General features: G+C 37.2%; 1 protein-coding gene across 1 annotated transcript; it reads left to right on the forward strand.

The window, feature by feature from the left end:
• The first annotated feature begins 3101 nt into the window (after nt 1-3101).
• On the forward strand, nt 3102-18347 carry LOC128373050 (transmembrane protein 26-like). The gene is made up of 6 exons (XM_053333272.1): nt 3102-3365; nt 7653-7755; nt 8006-8095; nt 12367-12584; nt 13245-13324; nt 15514-18347. The coding sequence occupies exons 1-6, from the start codon at nt 3175-3177 to the stop codon at nt 15807-15809; spliced, it is 978 nt and encodes a 325-aa protein (XP_053189247.1). The 5' UTR covers nt 3102-3174; the 3' UTR covers nt 15810-18347.
• Nucleotides 18348-21658: the final 3311 nt, after the last annotated feature.

Here is a 21658-nt window from a genome sequence, read left to right on the forward strand (position 1 = left end):
TTTAAATTTGCTGTCTTAATGCCATGAGCTAGCAGGGATTTAGTGTTTCTACTTGACTTTTCTTCTCATCACGATGAGAAAAAAACCCTTAAACAGCTGCAACACTTAAAGTGTCTGCTGAAACCCAAACAAATGAAAATCTCTGAGGTTTAGCAGGTTTGTACTGTTAGGAATGACCGTTTCAACAGCAGAGGTCTTTTAACTTTATATAAATATATACTATGAAGGGATAAAAATGCTAAAACATATTCTCTTTTCTTCCTTAAACACTTTAAGTTATAGTTATAGGATTAAAATAAACATAACATATGACGCATAAAGAGATCTGATGCAACAGTTCTGTGCACTGGTTCGATATTGACACTAGTTATTACATGGATCAGGTATCAGCCAGACATGAATGACTGCTTTTTGTCACTGTGATAACAAAATTGTGGCCGTTCACCAAAAATTTGCACGGTTTATGCGTGAACTCTATCAAAATCAAAACACGTTGCACAACTCCTCTCCGGTATCACACTTTATCCACCAAATATTTTCAGCCTTCTTGCTTTAATTGGGATAGCACTCCAGGCTGTTGCCCTCAGACACCAACTTCAACAGTCTCAGACATTCAGAATAATGAAGGCAAGATAGCAAAAACTGGGAAAGAGATTTGTGATGTGTAATGGTCTGTACTTTGCTGTGTGTGCACTGTCGAAATGAGCGAGTGGCAATACAAACCAACCAAAAATGAGAGTTTATTGAGAGAGAGGGAAATAATTCTACATCCCTAATATGAGACTGCAAGAGCTTTCTTGATACACAGGTTTCACTGAAGCGGGTTTAATTGCATTTTGCCTCCTGTTTGATTTTAATTTCCAGTTCTATTTTATATCTAGTTGTCATCCTGCTTTTATAGTTTGTAGGCACTCATAACAAACAATATTTCAAACACTAATATCTATTATTGCCCTAATGTGGTCTATTCTATTGCATAGTTTTTTGTGCTGATGCAGCAGACAGTGAGCTTTGTAGCAGTGGTAATTGACGCAGCTGCATAGAGAGAATCACTGTTCTGTGATCAGTGACCAAAGCGCCCTCAGCCATCTCCGTCATTCTCGTCTCCACACAGCTGAGAGTTAAGTCTTGAACAGAGTCACTGGGTAACACCAGGTCTGGGGTATGATGTTGGATGGCCTCTCTGTCTCAGACAACAGAGGAGCGTTTGTTTCCCTTTATGACTGACTGTCTCTCACCCTTTGAACGAGTAAATTGCTGCAGAGAAGAGGGGAACACTCTGGACTAAAATTGGCTTGATTTTTATGTCAGAGCCACTTTTGTTGTTCACAGTTTATTCTCGACTTTAACAGCTTAGAAACCAGGAAACGGGATAAACACAGGGAACATGTCTCACAAATAGCACTTAAAAAAAAAACTTAACCCACAATGTTTGTAACGCAGGATGTAGCCAAGCTCGTTTATTTCCTGCATGCAGCTGGATACTCTCTATCCTACTGTAGTTCTTGTACTTCATTCACTTTCTGAAATACTCGTTGTGATATCATATGATGTAAACCAAAAAGACGATGACAGACAACTTGGAACAAAGACAGGAAAAGTCTGCCTCCTTTCCAAGGTCGCAGGCTTTGCTGTTTCCTCTCTCCTGCTTTGGCTGGCTGGTTGGCTGGCTGACCAGATTGATTTGAATAGAAATAAACTCAACATGCAGCCAAGTAGGGCAAAATTACTCCTTTCTTTGTGTGTGTGTGTGTGTGTGTGTGTGTGTGTGTGTGTGCATGTGAAGGGGGGGGGGGCTAAACCCATGTGCATGTCTGTGTGTTTTAGACTTAGAAAGCCGGGGCGGACTTGGTCTGACGTGTTATTTCCTGCGTGGGGAGATAATAAGATATGTGATTAGAATACATGATAGTGGTTTTAAACAGAATAAACCCTAGAGACTGATGTAGAAATGTTGAGAACATTCCCATATTTTATTATAAAATGTCCATTGTTATAACTCCTGTACAAACAAACCCATAACAGGCAGCATAGATATGTTAAAATGATGACATCTTATGACATTAAGCAGACTTCTTTTTGTGTTGCTTTTGTTTTTATAGTGCTTTTTTTGTTGTATCCGTGTATGTGAACATGTCCTGTGTATTAACAATTAAACTCTTTTTTTCATGTTTGAATGGTGAAGTATATTATGAGAAAACATATTTTTTCAAAAAACTGAACATTTTACTGTAAAAACTAAAAATAAATCAAATTTTAATGAAAATGAAAATTGATTAGTTAATTATAAGTTAACTAATCAACCCCCCCCCCCCTTCCTACTTCCTACTTGTCAACTATAAAACTGTAAAATCCCTTATCTTTATTATCTTTAAATTAACAGTTAATAATTTGACTACACTATTTAGAATAATTATCAGTAGCCTATATATATTTTAATTAGCCCAAGAATAACCAACAACAACAATATAGGCTACCTTAACTGACTTCAAAGTTGGATGTTTTTAGTACATTTTACTGATGTTGCATCTGTACATTAACTTATGTAAATTATGTAACTGAGGACCTTGACTATATTTACAAATGAATGTGTTTACCTTGTGGTATTGCTATTTAAATGAACCGCAGCCCCTCACTTCCAGTATGGCTCCATGTAACTGCACTGATAAAATCAGCACTTCAGTAGCAATGTGAACTTGCAGTCCATTAGTCACTCTTTCTCTCTCTGTTTAGTCGGAGCTCTTAAATTGCAGTTTCCTGGAATGAAAATAGCAGAAGTGCCTCATGATGCTGATACTGCTGCTGAGTTACTGATGATGTGATGCTGCCCTCTCCTGTGCGCTCACAGGGAGGAAGTCTGTTATGGACTAATGATACCATCCACAAATCACAAAGTGACTCTTGAATGAGTACTCAGAAGAAACTCTATCATGTGTGCAACAGCAGCGCAGTCACTCATTTTATTATCTGGTCCCCAGTCAGGAAAAAAAACTGGATGTAACTCCTGTCAAGGCGGAGCTTAAAACTTTTTGGACTTTGCACGAAAGTCTAGATCAAGTAGTGTCTTTTTTTCACTGTGAGAACAGAAGTGGCTGGTGGTGTGGGAGCCTAACTTTCAGGAATAACAGGACAGCTCTATTGGTGCACAGTACTGACCTGCAAGCTGCCAACGAGATGAATCTGATCAAGTTTATAGGCGCGATCGTTACCAGAGGTTTATTTATCTGCGTCTCTCTGGTCGGAGTGTGGAGGGTGACATGGGTGAAGAAAGACCAGACTTACTGGTTGTTGACTTTCCTCTATTTGCCGCTTGTCATTGAAATGATAATTACACTGAAGAGGCGAAAGGGAAAAGATTACAAATGGTAAGATGAAGTGTTTGCATGTAAATGTATTTTATTTGATATTTATTATATTATACTACATCTGGCTTTGTTGATTAGCCTATGAATCCTCGATGTATTTAGTTTGTGTCTAAAACTAATCTCAGCTGTCTTACTTGTGCAGTTTTTCTTTGCTGTGTAGATTTAAAATATGTTGGACGTTAATTTAAAAAAAAAGGGTCTCCCCTGCCTGCACCCCATCCCCCACCTCCCCAAAATACATCCTGCATCCTGCTGCTCCCTATTGTTTCTCTTGTCAGGGGACAGTGAGGATGGGGTGGTACCCCAAATTGTCTTCCTCCATGCCTTAACTCAGCCTGCAAACAATACTCTGTTGTTCATTGTCTTTACATGCCTGGCAGTTAAAAAAATATCAGTGACTGCATGCATTTTTAAAAATGTATAATAAGAAATAAAAATACTGCCCAATGGGTGTGTGCTTCCGCCAACCACTTTAGTAATAGTTTACATCCATGTCTGTCCACACTCATATAATATGGAAGGTTTTGAAGGAATTAAATTAGTTACTTAGTTAAGTAGGTAGGTAAAAGGAAGTTAAAGGTTATTAAAGACTGTGTAAAGTGAATTCAGACATTTTCTTCCAAACACATTAAGTAGGTCATAAATGTATTTCTAAAAAAGGTGTAAAAAGCATTTCAACCATTTAGATTTGAATTGTGGAGCTAGACTTCACAAACTGTGTTTCAAGATTTCTGTGTCCAGGATTTAGTGGGCGGGTCTGAAAATCACCACCGCCTTACGTAATGCAGCGGTGATTAGCATAAGGGTCAAAGACAAGACGTGTAAATTTAGTGTCCAAAGGCCATTAATTTAATGGACAGGTTAGTAGAGATAGACAGGAAACAGGAGGCAGAGGGGGGGGATGACACGCAGGATAAGACCGCTTGGCACAGGATTGGAACCGGGGTCGCCTGCAGCGAGGACTGTAGCCTCAACACAGAGCTATGCTCAACCCCATAAATATAATATTAAAACACTTAACTGTTACTCTTCTTTTCACCCAGAAATATCTGTGTCAAAGTATTAAATTAAGGGAGTTATTGAGCTTTAAAGTGTCAAAATGTCATTCAGTGTAACTGTCCCAAGTTAAATTCTAATGACAAAATTGATTTTAAAATGTAGAAAAATCATCCTAAAATATAAATTAACACCCATGGCATAATTTTGTAAGTGTTTGCAACAATATATAGAATAATTTAAAATATTTTAAAATGTGAATAACATTTGTCCCAAAATGTGTGCGTCATCAATGTCATTCAGTGTAACAATGGGTAAAAAGTCATTTTAAAGCATACCACATAATGCTGATCATGTGACAGTGTGTTACATCATGAAAAGGACCCTTAGAGGACCCTCTGTCCATGTGCTCAAGTGACTACATCTCTCTGTAATATTTGATAATTTGAGTTTTTCACCGGCTTGTAACCCATGGTCCAAAAATGTGTGTCCTTCAGTGCGACACAGAAAACAAACTTTAAATATTATGATTTTTTAAAAAGCTATATTAAATATGATAATTAATGATAATGTCTATAGGTGAAGGTCATAACTTTATATAGGTAGCAAAGGAACTGCCTGATAAATGTGTTTATGTATGAGATCCGTCCTTCAGTGTAATGTTTCTGTCATTCAGTGCAACAAATTCTCCATTGTTAAACATGTCACACTGAATGACATAAACGTTACACTGAATGACAGTAGCATTTTTATTCCATATTTTCAGTAGTTTATAACATTTAATCATGCATCATATGTATTTGTTGTATGTAGTTGTTGTATTAATAGTGGATATTATCATTTTGAACTATTTTATATCATTTGAATGTTTTTAAGGCACATTATCTGTAAACTGTAGACATCTTAAACATCTTGTCCTGATTTTTATACAGTTTTTAACTTTGAAAAAAATACTGGTGATGCTGCAGATAATTGTTTATAGGATCATTATTGTTGTTGCTAAAGGAATCACATTTAATCAATATTTTTGGGCCATTTTGATATGTGTCATTCAGTGTGACGTAATATTGTCATACAGTGTAACACCAATATTTTATATTTAAATACAGTAATTTGTCTTTTTTGACTCACAGAGACAAAATCAAATCTTAAAGGTGAAGTAAAAGGTATTTTTAAACATTTAGAAAAAAATTCAGTGCAAGGCAGTAAATGTTTGCTAAAAACCTTCAACAAATTTAGAGTTGTACGAATGACGCATCAAATATGTGGTGTTCAAAATGAAATAATGTAATGTTTTCTGGGCAGACCTCTCAAGTCTCACGCATTGACCGTGAGTCACACGCATTTCAAGCAGTTCACACGCTCTTACGCCACACCGATCGTTTCTCACTATGAGAAGTGATAGATCCCACCACACAGTGTGTTTGTGTGACTATCAATGCAGCATGTGTGAGAGCCAGCGTCCTTATAGCTGTGTAATCTCATGCCAAACTTTTCATGAAACTTGAGAGCACTGGTATAACATGACATTTGCAAATATGCAATAATGCAATAAGAGTCAAACAAGTACTTGGGTATGTGTTTTCATATATATTTATTTTATAATTACCATTCAATGTCACAATCGCCGCTGTCAGTCCCATCAAAAAACATGACAGCTCAGCGTCTGTTTGGAACTGTACAGGCTTACATGAACCATGTGACCACCCCGCTAGCGAGATCAAAGAGTGCCGCAAGTCTTATTTCTCTATGGCACTGAGCTGAGCTAGCCGCCGGACTAGCAGCTGAGCTAGCGGCACAAAGCTCAGAGAAGTAGCATCCATGTTTCTCGTAGAGATGGTGACTTTGATTGACAGGTGACACTTGGTTGGGGGCGGGGTTTCAGCAACTCGGCGGGCACTCCCACAGCGTTTGGGAGCAGAGAAAGAGGCTGCTTTTGAAGACCTTGAAGCCTAATTTCATATAATTGGCGATTTTTTTAATCATTCAGATTTGGCAGGGTGGTTAACAACACACTTTTCTGTGGTATGTCAAACTCAGAACACATATTTATTCTTACATTACACGGACTTTAAGTGTATTTTGTTGGTGAAATTGAGGTTATTTCTATATTAACATGTATGATTCCAGTAAGAAAATATGCTGTTTTCACTTAGAGACCATTTTCAGAGGACTGATAGAGAGCTTTATCACATGGTGCAACGATAATCACCTGGAATTCAATATAAAAAAAGCACAACAATTTGTAGTGGACTACAAGAGGAACAGGAGGACCTCTGTCTTGGTTATCATGCAGGGAGAGGAAGTGAAGAGGGTGGACTCATACAAGTATAGTACCATGGGAAAGCAAAATGCAAAGAAGCTACACAATCTAAAATGGACACAGATCTTCAACCCGGCAGCACAGATCAATCACCACAATTTCAATGGGCAAACCAGATTAGTATCACAGGTTCAGTATCTGACCAACTGTGAAATATGGTCACAATCTCTCCCTCTGTTCCTTAGTTGGCTTTGAATAACGGCCAGGAAAGTGTTTTTGCAGAGCATTATATTGTCACTGTGAAGTTGACCTTTGACCATTTGGATATAAAATGATGTAAATTCATCATAGTATAACTGTGTCATGAATAGTGTATGAATTCTTGATGATCAATAACCTGTTTTGTAAGGTCACAGCGACTTTGACCTTTCAACTTGGACCTCCAAATTCCAGTACATTTACCCTTGAGTCCAAAACGAACGTTTATGCCAAATTTAAAGAAATTCCTTTTTTATCATTCCCGAGACATTAAGTCCACGACAATGAGATGGACAGACAACCCAAAAACATAATGCATCTGGCCACAGCTGTCACAGAGGGAGACATAAAACTTTGAGAAACATTGCAGAATGTAAATTTCTCAAGAAGAAAATCCTCCACCCCTTCAGCTCCTTCTCCACACTCAGACATGATGGAAAACATGTGTTTGCAAACTGTTGAATCTCACAAGAAGCAGGGATGTGACAAAATAAACTGAAAGCAACTGTTAATCTAAAGATGAGTGATTGTTTGCCAAAAAATAGGTCACAAAACAGTGAGAAACAGTCATGAATACAAAGATATGAAATGCTGGAAACAGCATATTTCTTTTAGCATTTTTGTCTGTCACTTGAGTATTCAATTAATCAACTTGTAGTTTCAGCTGCAATATTCACTAATCAATACTAAACGGAGATTCAAGGTTTGTATTACATCATTCTTAAGTGTCTTGATGAAGCTGAGTTAAGTACTGTTGGTCTCTCTTGCAGGTTTTCTCCACCAATCTTTATGTTTCTCATCAGTATCATTCCCTCCATCTGGCTCCTTGAGCTCCACCACCAGGAAAACAGAGACGACACTGAGGTAGTCCATGCACGTACCCAAGACACCAAAACACTTGTGTAAATGATCAGTAAAATGCCCCTCGTACTATCCAAGCATATCATCTAATGACAGATGTTGGCAGGTGGGAGAGGATTGCAGAACTCTTTGCAACTAAAGCCACAGTTCCTCATTTATGAATTCCATCAAGTACTGCATTTGCCTTAAAACATGAAGCTTTATAAAGTTTTACTTGTATTGAAAAGCACAAGTAGTGTGTGAAAAGCCTCTCTCTTTTCAGTGCAAAAAGCTTGACTCTTGGAAGGGTTTACTCGGTGTTTTCTCTGGGAACGAGACCCATGGAAACCTCACGCACCAGGACATCCGAAAGGTAAGAGTGGCAGCCTGAAAAAAAGTGTCTCTTATAGTTGAACATATTCTGTCTCATAATATGTTGGCAAAGAAAATAAATGGACAAGGATAACGATGAAGATTCAGGGTTTTTTTTAAATGATGTATTTCGCGTGATTTCTCGTGTATTAGGGGTAGTGAAACCACAAAACTCATAATAGCGCAGATTTCGCTAGAAACTAATTTTCATCATTGCGAGCGTCAGTTCTCAAAATGACTGACTTCAGTTTTAAATTTGGAAAATGCTGACAAGGTAACATCATACTGTTGAGTCTTTGATTTACAGAGTGGTTAGCAGTTCCCTAAATCTAAATAAAACATAGTTAATTTACTGTGAGAATAGTCTTTTGTTAACATGTTCTATGAATACGGCTGGATTGCATATCTTTATTTCAGTTTACCACCATTTTTCCAGATCATAACCATTTTTGTCATACCTCCATTAAAAGATGGTTTCACAATTTGTTACTCTTTTCATAAAACAATAATCAGATGCCCAAATGAACATTTAATTGGGTTTTTTTTTCAGCTGCTCAAATTAGTATTATAGTGAGTTTTACCAAGAAAATTGCCTGGAACCATTGTTGTGTGAAATGGCATGATAAGGAGTGATTATGATAAGGATAGCTGATAAAGAGCAGTGACCTTTAATTATAATGAAGCATTGTGTTACTGTAAATGCCTGTAAATGTCAATCTACTCAATTAATTTGCATAATTGTAGTATTTTCAGGTTTATATTAGATATTATGGTTTATTTAACTATTGAATCAACAAGAGTCAATCGTCTGAGTGGATTGGTAAAATAATTGGCTGATGCTTTTGAATTCTATATTATGTGCAGAATAAAATATTGTCAAATGTAAAAATTGTCTTAACTCATTCTGATCTACATCTACTTGTTTCTTCTCTGAATCGATATAGCTATAGGTGCTTATGTGCACTGTGTATTTCTGTATGACCCCTCATGTGAATTTAGGGCACAACTACTGTGTAATTCTTCATTTTTGTTGCATGACCTGTATTTATTCAGGGAAGTTTTTGAGAGGAAGCCCGTCTTTTGCAGGAAGGCCCTAATCACATTCACACAGTTACACACATTAATCTCTGGAAACTACTCAGTACATCAACAGTCTGATCTGCTTGCCACTTGGGGTTAGGGTTAGAGTCTTACTCAAGGGCCCCTCATATGTTGGTAATGAGAGAGGGGCAAGCACTGCTTTTTAACTCCCCAACCAGATTGATCCTGCCGGTCCAGGGATTGAACCGATGCAATTCTGGACGCAAGCTTGCTTTCTTTAGGCCACCACTGCGCGTGTCTGTGAGGAAGAATTCAAGACTGTGGTTATGCTCGGTGTCAGAGTGTGCACACATTTAATCCTCATTTTTATGCAAAGTCACTCCATGCCAGAGGAATGATCAGCAATTCACTGACACATGGTGTACCTGAGGTGTGTAAAACCTGAACACTGATAAGAAGAATTTAAAATTCATTCAAAAATCAGATTAGAAGCCAGCACTGAGCTAATATAGGAACCCTGAGGAGACTTACGGTACTAGCTAATCGTGCAGCAGAATTCCCAGTGAGAGATTGCTGAAGAGAAAAACATAAACAAGTTTGGTTCCAAACCAAACTTCCAAAATGGATGCTACCCCAGCGGTCATCAGAGTCTGATCTCGGAGAAATCAGAAAGAATCAACTAATTGGAGAGACAAAGGGACTCTGCAAAAATACAGGCTTGGATTCTGGGAAGGAACATTACACAACAACCAACATCTGGAGAACTAAAACAGTCAGTGGATTGTGTTAATGACAGTCAAGCAGCCAGAAAGAACATCAAGTAATTGATTTGATAAAATATATGAAATTAGGCTTCAAAGATGAGTAAAACTCAGCCTCTTTCTCTGCTCCCGAGTGCCCGCCGAGTCAGCTGAAACCCCGCCCCCTACCAAGTGTCACCTGTCAATTAAAGTCACCACCTCTACCCGAAACATGGACGCTAGGTCTGAGAGCTTTCTGCTGCTAACTCAGCGGCTAGCTCGGCGCCTAACTCAGCTAACTGTAGACTGTAGTAGTAGTAGTGGTGTGCGCGGGTTTATGATTCTCAGACCCGCCCACTAAATCCTGCACACAGAAATCTTGAAACACAGTTTGTGAAGCCTAGCTCCACAATTAAAATCTAAATGGTTGAAATGCACCTTTTTTTACACCTTTTTTAGAAATACATTTTTGACCTATTTAATGTTTGGAAGAAAATGTCACGGCCTTTAACCAAAAAAAAAACAAAAACCCAAAACATGAAACAGGCAAAACCTTATAAGATTTATCCTTGTTATTCATTATAATACTGAATACTGCTATTACTTCTGCCATTTCTTGTTTTATTTACAGGTCTAATTTCTTCACCACAGGAATGATACAAGATTGAGAAAATGCCATAAAAGCAACATGAAGCAACAATGAAAAATGATTGACCCTTGAGGGACTCCACAGGTCAGAGTAGCACAATAAAATAGCCTGCAAATGGGCTGTGGTGTCCTAAAGGTTACAGAAGCGAGTTTGTGATCGGAAGTTCATTGGTTTAGTCCCCAGATGGGCAAGATAAATCTAGGTTGGGAAACTGAAAGAGCAGAGCTTGTTCCTCCTATCACCACCACTGATTTTGCCCTTCAGCAAACCCAAAACTGCTAAAATGCAGCTGCTCAGTGGTCAGCAGATCAGACTGTTGTTGCACTGGGCAGCTTCCAGAAATAAATGTGTGTAACTCTGTGAATGTGATCATGGCATTCCTGCAAAAGACAGGCTTTCTTACAGTGAAACTTCCCTGAATAAATCATTGTTAAAAAAAACAAAAACAAAATAAACCTGACTGTATCAGGTTCCAGACCATCTGTTAAAATGATTATTTACAATATCAAAGGCAGCACAAGAGGAAAAGCTCTATTGTTGCTTTGTAGACAGAATAGAACAAACCTAAGTGCAAGATGCAGAGCAGCCCAGTAATTATAATTAAATTAGTTTACAAAGTTATTCAATTGAGAGAACAGAGACTTGTACTACACAATGCAAATAAACAACGCAACGGATGTGTTAAAATAAGAATACCACCAACATCTGTATAAATGAAGTTCAGATTTGGGGATGATAGATGACAGTCAACAAATAGAATGTCTGCTATCCATTACAAACCAGCAAAGTCTGAAACACCAGTGATGGACAACAACAAAAGGAAAACATTTAAAATAGTTTCGATTTTAACAATAACATGACCACCTCGCCAGTTTAGCTCTGGGGAATTTAATTAGATATGCTCACCTCCCAAAGCTGGCTTCATTCTCTGGCCCTTGACTGTGTTTCACATAGAAAGTCGTGCAACATGTTGAAGTCATTATAATATAAGTTTAGAAATTAGATAGGGACTAGCGCAGTGCATGTTCAAAATATTTGCAACGGACTGAAGAAACTAGAATTCTATTATACACAGATGTTAAACATTGTAATAGTGAATCTTTTCTCATGTCAAGTGTATCAAGGGCTGCATTTAATAATAAAATACATAACAAAGAGTGTTGTCAATCCTAAAATAATCAGTTTCTCTTTGTCTCTCTCTTCTTTCTCTTGAGCTACTCATGTGCTGTGCTTGAAACACAGTATCCACACACACAGGAAAAAACAACACAGATTTGTCTTGTTCTTTGTATTTACTGCTACATTTGTTGGATGTGATGAATGAATGAAAAGGAGAAATGCAGGGAAGGAAAATAAAACCGAAACTAAGAGTGTCTGTCTCCATAGTATATCTGAGTGTTTGGTGGTGGTTGTTTATTTGCACTTTATAACATAACCACCGTGAAATGGTTAGAAAACATTTTTTTTATTCACGGACGTTCTCGCTCTCAGAGAAAGCATTCTATCCCTGTCTCTCCTCACCAGCGTTGTCTCACTCGCCTTTTCTCTCTCTCTCTCTCTCTCTCTTTGTGTTGTCTTTTTAAAAATAAGTCACAAGCCATAACTTTTAACAAATGAAGAAAGGTGTCATCCCTTCATCTCTCTCAAGGCATGGTTGCACAGCAGCTGAAGCTGGGAAGGGAAACTGAATTTACATTGCAGCAATAATATCAACCAGAAACGGGTAGCGTTACATGAGTTGAGAGCTAGCTGCATGTAAAGGGATAACATGACTGAGTGAATGACTCTGTGAACATTCTGGAAAATTATGAAATAACTTTTAATCTCCCTTCTTTTTTTCAGAGTTTATCAATGATAAATGACAGTTTATCAGCTGTTTGCTCCAATGACTGGATCCTAGCTCTTCATCAGATCCTGCTCATCCTCCTCATCGTAGGGAAGTGGATCCTCCCCCTGGGAGGCGGAGTCACAAGAGATGAGCTCTCTCAGCTTCTCCTGATTTTTGTTGGCACAGCAGCAGACATCCTTGAATTTACCAGTGAGACAATGTCAGATCTCAAGTGGGTATCATGTTATGAATGTGTATCATATTTTTATGTGTCTATACTCAGTCAGTCACTTAAAATGCATATATGTATGAAAACGTGTACAATTCAAGCAGTTTTAAAGTGTTACCTACTTTTGCTATATTTTCAGTGTCTTTAATTAATTTAAATTTAATTCACTTTAATTGTCATTCTTATGCAGGTACATAAAAATTTCACAAGTTAAAACACTCTCTTAAAAAAGAGAGAACAGTGCAATAATTAACATTCAACTTGTCAGTTAAAATTAAGACACTATATAAATAATAAAAAATAATATTAATAAATAAGCGCTAAATTAGTTTAACATTTAAGAAATTAAGTGCATAGTGGAGGGGACAGACAGCCAGTGATTATTGTGATTATTGTTGTGCATTCAGTAGTCTGACAGCAGATGGGAAAAAGCTGTTATGTAATGGAGATGTCCTTGTCCGAATGCTCCTGTATCTCCTTCCTGACTTCAGCAGAGAAAAGTGTCTGTGAGAGAGATGAGAGGAGTCCTGGAAGATGCATTTCCCTTTGTGTGTGCATCTCTTATTGTAGATTCCCAGCAATGGTAACAGCGGGACACTGATAATCCTCTCTGCTGTTTTAATCACTCTGTTCAGTCTCTGCCTCTCTTCTGCTCTTCTCCAGAGGGAATAGTCCTTACATGGTCTACATCATCTTAGGTGTATGGACCTGGAGCATGTTGCAGTTCCCCCTACATCTAGCCGGTCAGTGTGTGTGTGTGTGTGTGTGTGTGTGTGTGTGTGTGTGTGTGTGTGTGTGTGTTTCTCAGTTAAACCAACAATTGGTGCTTAAGCAGTTACAGATGTGCATTGTTGTACGTAACCTCTACTCAATGTCGGAGATAATGTGTTTAGAGATTGGCAAAAACATCAGTTAAGTCAATAGCATCCCTGCCAATGCTTTAAGTAAACAGTGAAAAGTAGTTGAAATCATTCACTCTTCCATCTCCAGCTTTGTCAAATGATTAAGCAAAATGCCCCAACTTTCATAGATATAGCTTTTTCAAAACAGGCTTAACACAAAGTTAACTAGCAGGAAAGTTGTCATAACTTACTTGGAAAAGTTGTTCCCATCTCCCATTTAGTTCATTGTGATTAACTGTCAGGAAGGGTGTATTTAAGGAGTTTAGAGTCTTAAAAGGACATTAAACCTCTAATTTAAGCTATTTACATAAACAGATTTGGACAGACTATCAAGTAAACATCCTATTTGATTCAACTTGGCTGACAAGGGGAAGCCATTACTCGCCAAGGCCCAACAAGAAGATGTCTATCTTATTACATGGAACACCGACAAGAATTTAAACCCTCCTCTAAAGGAAACAAACAATAGGGTTTCAACAATGGAAGAAAATAAAAGGATGACCATTACAGAGTGATTGGAAACATCACAACATGGTTCTCAGAAAGAACCCAACTATAATGATCTCAATAATTCATAACACAATCTTAAATTATTTACAAGTGGGCATTGACACTCTTAATAATACTGTGATAATGCATTTGGAGCACTTAGCTTGAATATTGTAAATGATTCTACTTTCCTTTAGTGTGTGCAGGATGTGTTTGTGTGTTCTCATGGGGGTGTGTCATCTTGTTAGTGTGAGCATGGGGTCATATACAGTATGTTTGAATACCTTTCAAACACAGAAAGTGTTGACATAAACATGTTCATAAATATCAGGCTCGAAGTTCATTCTCAACCCACTTAGAATATTCAAGTCAGGTGTCCATAAGCACATTGAAGGAGGGTTTCCTAGCTGTAATCATTCCTTCTGTTCATACTGGCCATTAAAAGATCCCCTTCAAATGTGCTTTCAGTGTAAATGATAGGGGATAAAATCCATATTGTGCAAAAATTATTTAAAAGATTACCTGAAGCTTATATGAGAGCTGTAAAGTTCAGAGATATCTAGTTGATTTGAATCATTTGAATGGCTGAATCTTCATATCATCTTCAGATTACCTTTAAAAACTTGTTCGGACACAAGGAGGCTTGTTGACTTTGGCAGCTATCACGTGTTATGAAAGGATCTTCTGACAGGAGGAATGATTATGGCAAGACTGAGCACCCGTCTATTGTTTTGAAACAGACTTGAAATATTGTGAACCCAAATTGTGAAATTTTCACCCCTTGTTGGCTTAAAAGCTGAGGTTCAAAGTTCATTCTTGACCTTGGAAACAGCAGCTGAGAAAACAAGTATCATGATATATACCTGATGATGATGTAATATGATAGAAAGGAGAATAGCTACTAATGGAGCATATGATAAGATTATGTTCTTGAATGTTTGTGGGTGCATGGATATGTATATTGGATAAACCGCTTCAAATAAAAAAGCTTTTTGGGATTTTAATGTAAGAAAGCTGGTCATGGAAAATTTAATCAATTTCAGTTTTTCAAACATGATTTATGGGTCAGTTTTTTTAAATCGCAAATCCTAGTGGTATTTAGCTATGCAGATAGTTTTAGATTTATTGTGTGTCAGTCAGCCAACACACATGGAAAGGATTATTATGCAAAAGCAGTATATAGTGTTGATATTTGGCATTGGGGCTGTAAGTTCTGTCTCTAATTCCAGGAACTTTACTTCAAAAGTTAATAGCTAAATCTTGAGATGCACTCAAAACACTTGTTCAAAAGAGCAAATGTCAGACACTCAAGCAAAGAGGAGCAGGAACAAGATTTGAAACCCTGATGGAGAGATTTTGCATGCTCCTCTACGTGCGGGTGCCTGAAGTTTGCTTTTTATGATAAAGGTGAAAGGCTTTTATGTTCAATTAAGGAAATGAAAATTACATAAACATGAATTACAAGTGCATGAAACCTTGATACCATTAACATTTTGACTGTACTATAACGTTTCTGTTTTTTGTCTCTTTATATTCAATAGTGGTGAACAACAAGTCAGACAGTCAAGGTGAGGAGGGTGACCAGGACGTGTCCCTCTGCACTAAATACAGCACAGACATATGGCATATTGTGGAGGCCTTGTTTATCCATGATGGGCCTTTCCTGGTGGTCAGGCTTACCGTCATGACGTACTTCAGCGTTTTCCACCAGATGCTTGGTTTCTTCGCCATCAAGAACTTTCTGGTGGTCATACTGCACTTGTACCGGTTGGCCATCATATGCATGGACTTCAGAGAATCCAGGGATGGCACCAATGTACGCAGTGCTGTCCCATGAGATGAGTAAGACATGTCAGCTCCAGAGAATCAGGGAAATGGAGAGTTGTAATAGCCAAAGTTTTCTTCTCACAGTGTACTTAAACTCTGTGGGATCAATTAGTTGTGACTAATTATTGATGTGGTGAGCGGAAATCTGTGAGCAGCCATTTTCTTACACTTGCAAAGAGGTGTGCCAAGTTCACATTCCATAATTGACTGCCGAGCATCCAATCCATTTCAAAGCTCATTGCAAAAAAAAAAAAAGTGGCCTAAATGTTCATCAGATGTTAGCACATGAACTCTAATTAACCAGCAGGAAGGGTGTATTTAAGGAGTTTGTATAAATGTTTACAGTCTTAAAAGGACATTAAACCACTAATTTAGGCTATCACATAAATAGATTTGGACAAACTATCATGTAAAAATTATGATTGAACTTGACTGATAAGGCCCACCAAGAAGATATCTATCTTATTACTTGGAATATAGAAAATAATGTAAACCCACCTCTAAAGAACAAGGAAACAAACAATAGGGTTTCAACCCAGAAAGAAAGGAAATGACTATCATAGTACGATTAGAAACAAAAACTTTGTTCTCTGAAAGACCACCACTATAATGATCTCAATTATTCATAAAACAATCTTTAATTATGTACAAATGAACATTGGGATTCTTAGTAATGATACTTAGATTTGTATATTCACCATAAAAATCTTTCACAATCCTTCACACGGGAAAAGTATTTGTTTGGCCGGTGTGCACCACATAACATTGTTCTTGTATCCAGTTCGGTTTATACATCTGATTTCAATTAGGCCAATTGTAATTGTTCTTTCATGTCAGCTGATATCAGCCGTGTTTCATCCTGTCGAAAGATGAGGACAGTGGAACCAGCTGATTATTCATTTGAGCTAAATGTTTGCCAGATGTTTGTCAGAACATATTTTCCAAAGGTATTTCCATTTCCTATTGAGCGCATTTACTTTTTGCTAAATTGAGTAAATTTTTAGAATGTTGCAGTTTCCATCAACGTTTTCTACTTATGTGCATAAAAAACATGTTGATGGAAATGCAGCTATTAACATTTCAGTCCATCTGGGGGTGACCTCAGTCAGCTCAGTTAAAACACCACAGAATGTATTCAGTGGCCTACTCAAAGCCTACTCAACTCATTTACAAAGTGGCCTTACTGTTCAGCTTAAAAAATGCAGTTGATTTGACTAAATAACTGATGTGACAGTACAATCAGCAGACAGGGGACACAGAGGAAAAGGCATGACGATGATGCAAATTACTAAGCCTGTCAGCAGAATAAAACTAATGAAAACATCCCACAAGCATAACCTTGGCCTTTTCAACACAGTACCCACAGTATCTGCAGCCAGGCTACTGCTCGGATAAGGATTGGAAGAGTTTCTAACAGTGTGCTGCCGCAGGTCTTGTTTAGCGGAAGTGAGGACGGGAGGACGGGAAGAGCAGAAATCAGGGAGTGATACTAGATGACACAAAATGTTGACAGAAGCTGAGATCAAGGAAGAACGATTTCCCTGTTTTATCCCAGGCAGGAAGTTGGAATAGACTGTGTAAATATCCTGGTGGTTGGCTGTCGGATTGAATTTCTTATGTCGTAAATTCTGTTGTTTCTGACGTTTGAATGCGCAAGAAAGGCAGGAGAGTTTGAAATAAGACCTTTACTAAACTTTGATTTATGATGTTTTGTACCTCTGCGATAACCAACTTACAAAAGGAAAAGCATAAAATAAGATCATTGTATTTGTTATCTCAAGGTTTTTCTATACTTAGGCTACTGTCACTGTTGACTGGACTTTCATTAATTTATGTTGACATTCCAGAAATGTGTGTTAAAAAAAAAAAAAAAAAAAGACACAAAACGGCAGTCAGAAAATCAACTCAGTTTGACTTGTGGGTGGTACTGGCACACTGCTACCACTGTTCCCAGTTCTGGTTTAATTCAATGGAAGGAAATGTTTTCATGGTCATGCAGCATTAAATAAGAAGAATTTAGTAGTGTGTGGTGTGGACTTTTTGTTACCCAGTTCCTGTAAAAATATATGTTACCACTCATGATTGCACACTTTTTAAAATCAGGACTTACTGTAGGCTTTATAACAGCAAAAAAAAAAATTAAAAAAAAAGTAAAAATAAAAAATCAGTACTACAACCCCTGACTTTATGTGAAAATGTTTACAAGACGACGTCAGCTCAGACGACTCAACAAACTGCATTTAAAATCTTCAAGAGACAAAAAGTCACATTTGACTCACATTTTGTCAAGTTATGTGTAAATAAATACCTCAATGTCTGCAAAATGGCATTACATTCAGACCTGTATTTGATGTTTTATCATAATCCTATGATTTTTATGTTACTGTGACTTAGCTTTACTGAATATCACTCCCTAAATAAAATAATCCATTGTCAATGTCTTGATACTTATTGCCCTTTTTTTTTTTTAGTATTTGAAATGTTAGTTTTTTCTCAAGAATTAGTTTCAAGAGGGATATCAATACTAGTATCAGTACAACATATTTTACACAGCAGTCTTAATTATTTGACCTGTATTGTCACTAATGTACGGAAGCGTATTGCATTAACTTGAATAAAAAAAATTTAAAAATCATTTTTTTCTGAGTAATTTATTTTTCGAGGTAATTATTTCTGTTTTTCTGAGTATTTTTTTCTCTCCTGTTTTTCTGGCTATTCGGGGTTTTTCGGGGTAATGATTTTTCTGTTTTTCGTGGTAATTTTTTTCTCTGAATTATCGAGATACTTCGAAATCTCGCAAGAACATCCAACCTGCAAGTGACTCCCATCTATGGTGACTCCTGCTCTTCACATGTGCCCCCGTCTTCAACTTTCTATCTTTCTTCAGGTGCCTGCGCAAGGTCGACAAACTAATAGTAATACCATCTATACTGTATGACTTCAAGACAGGACAATCTCCCAGTGTCTTAAACCCAGATCAAAGTAAAACTTGATTAAACTAAACAAGCAGGTCATGTTTGCTTCCATTACATCGAGCTCTCAATAAAGAGTGAATGTGTCCAATGTTTTGAATGCCCTCTAAACTCTAAAAATTAGCCCGAAAAACAGAAAAGAAAAAAATTACTCCGAAAAATCAGAAAAAAATTAGCCCGAAAAACCAAGCATAAAAATAAACTACTCTGGAAAACAGAACAAAAAATTACGTAGAAAAGCAGAAATAATTACCACAAAATACAGACCAAAATACAGATTCAAGTGAATGCAATACGCTTCCGTACTAATGTACTGACACTAATAGGCTGCCAACTTCATGTCATGTTTTTTTTGTTTTTTTTTTATCTCCTCTTGCTAATGAATTTCTGATTTTAAAAAAATGGTATGAAGAGTTTGGACCTTAAAAAACAACTACACTATCAGAGAAAATCCACCTTAAAATAGAATATGTATATGTTGTATATGTTGGTGCTATTCTCCAAACTTAGACTTCTGTCTCCCCACAGTGGACATCAGAGTACGAACACTTGGATTAATGATGGCATCTGGTGACAGCTAATGAATCAGGAACAGACTTTCTTGGCTCGCAGTTTTCGTGTGAATTACTGAGTCAGAATCTTTTCGAGAAGCTTATAAGCAGCTGTGAAAGTAAAATCACCAGGACTGCTGTCAAAGTGTGATGACATCTGGTCTGTTTTCTCTGTCGATGAAGTACCAGAGATTGTCTTGAGATCAGTATTGTCTTGTCTCTCTGCTGTTTAGCTTTAAAAAAAAAAAAAAAAAAAAAAAAAAGGTACAGTACAGGTATAGGAAATCTGCTACTATTGCATTGACAGTTTTTCAAATAAAGAGTATAGTGACCCCTTTGCCGATCAAAAAAGGCCACAATTGATTTGTTCTCACACGTGCAAAAAGACAAAATGTTTCCAATACAAAGGCAATTTATCACGTAAAGTCTGTAGGGTTCAAAAAGCTAAATGGAGTAGTTCCACATTCTCTGATGAGTCCATTTCTCAAACATGAACAGAGAAAACCATAATATTCATCCATTACCACACTGTCAAAAACTGTTTGCTTCTCCCCAGTGAACAACACCTGTGTGAAGTGACCCCTTGATTATATTAATCTCTGCCTAATTGAGCAGCATTTTTACAAAACAAATCATTAACAAAAATAGCTCAAACAAAGAAATTATTACAATTTTCTTTCACGTTATTAACCCTACTGCTGTGTTACAGTCAATCTGGATCCATTAACAAGTTCATTTATGTATTCATGTAATTCATTTAATCTGTCATAAAGTTTCATGACCTTGTCCACTAGCACAAAATCATTTTTGGTGATTGTCATTTAATTGTTCAGGTGATTTATGTAGATTTTGGTCAAAAATGAGCAGTCATTAGAAAGTAAATGGGTGACACTAGAAAAAGTCTATAAAACTGAGGCACATGTTCATCAGATGGGCTCACTTCCTCTTGATGACCATAGCCCAAATATTCTATAAATTCTGATAATCTTACTCAGAAATGAATAGTATAAGTTCAGGAAAATGAGTCCTACAGGCCATAAAGTTCTAAATATAAATGCAAATCTTGTGATAATCGAAAGACATTAAGTTAATAAAAAGATCAGTACACAGTAATAGATTATAATGTAAGGATGATGGTAGATTTATAAGCAGTTATAATAGGTTGGCCAATTTTAGCTGGGAACCTTTTAGCTGCCATGAAAGTAACAACAAGAGGGTTAATGTTATATGATGCTGTTGAATGTCCGCTTCCACGGAGCCCACCATGTTGCACCACAGTAGCTCAGAACAAACAAACCAAATATTGGTTTGTGTTTTTTTAAGTAGTACAAAAGTTATATATATACACACACACACACACACACACACACACGTGTGTGTATGGTCCTTTAAAGAGAGGGAACAGTGAACAACTACTACTGGAGATACTGGAGAAATTTAAAGTCCCCCTCCACTCAGAAATGTGTTTTGCTTAATGTTACATCACGTGAATGTTTGAGCTTAATGATGTATGAGTAGAGTTTGACAAGAGAGGACTGTTTTCACATTCACAGGCGAGCATTATTTGTGACATTGCGTTTGGAAGCCAAACCAGTTGTCCAATATGCAACTTACACAAGTGTGAAATGGAAACTTGAATTCTCAACAGCACATACACTGAAAATGGAGTTTAAAAGTGAAGCAAGAGACATTTTATTTCAATTATATCAATGTTTAACCAGGTTATTTAACTTTTTTTAAATTGAAAAACCAAAGGCCAATGTGCAAAAATGTATTCAATACCTGTATTTTATGAACTAGTTTTTTCAGTCCAATAAAGTGGATTTCTTCAACAGTTACAGTGTTGTTAATAAAGAAGTCCCTCTTTGTGTCTTCGACGGACAGTGACAGACTGTTTTCAGCTGCAGTGGAAGGATTGTAACAAAAAGAGGGAATAAAGCACCGAAAGACAGTAACTTTGAATGATACTGAATTCATTTGACTAATTTGGAAAGCTGAAGCCTCACATCAGCTTCCAAATGACATTTTTGCACAGGAGGGCTGTGAATGTGGTCCCTTCACTTACATTTAAAAGTATATTATGAAGGCATCTCTGAACAGCCAGTATGAACAGGAGGAATGCTTACAGTAAGAAAAATACGTATCAATTTTCATTTGTGCACTGATTTGAGAAATTGGGAACCTGTCCTATCAGGTCATTGTAATGATAAGACTTTATTCGGCTGTTGGAGTGGGCTGGGCTGCCCTCTTGTGGCTGCACAATGTACTGCATCACCTTACACACATTCCATACCCCCGCCCCCCTCCCTCTCTTTTTTCTCTGTTTTTCCAGCTTT

Source organism: Scomber japonicus, chromosome 14 (assembly GCF_027409825.1).
Source record: "Scomber japonicus isolate fScoJap1 chromosome 14, fScoJap1.pri, whole genome shotgun sequence".
Lineage (NCBI taxonomy): Eukaryota > Metazoa > Chordata > Actinopteri > Scombriformes > Scombridae > Scomber > Scomber japonicus.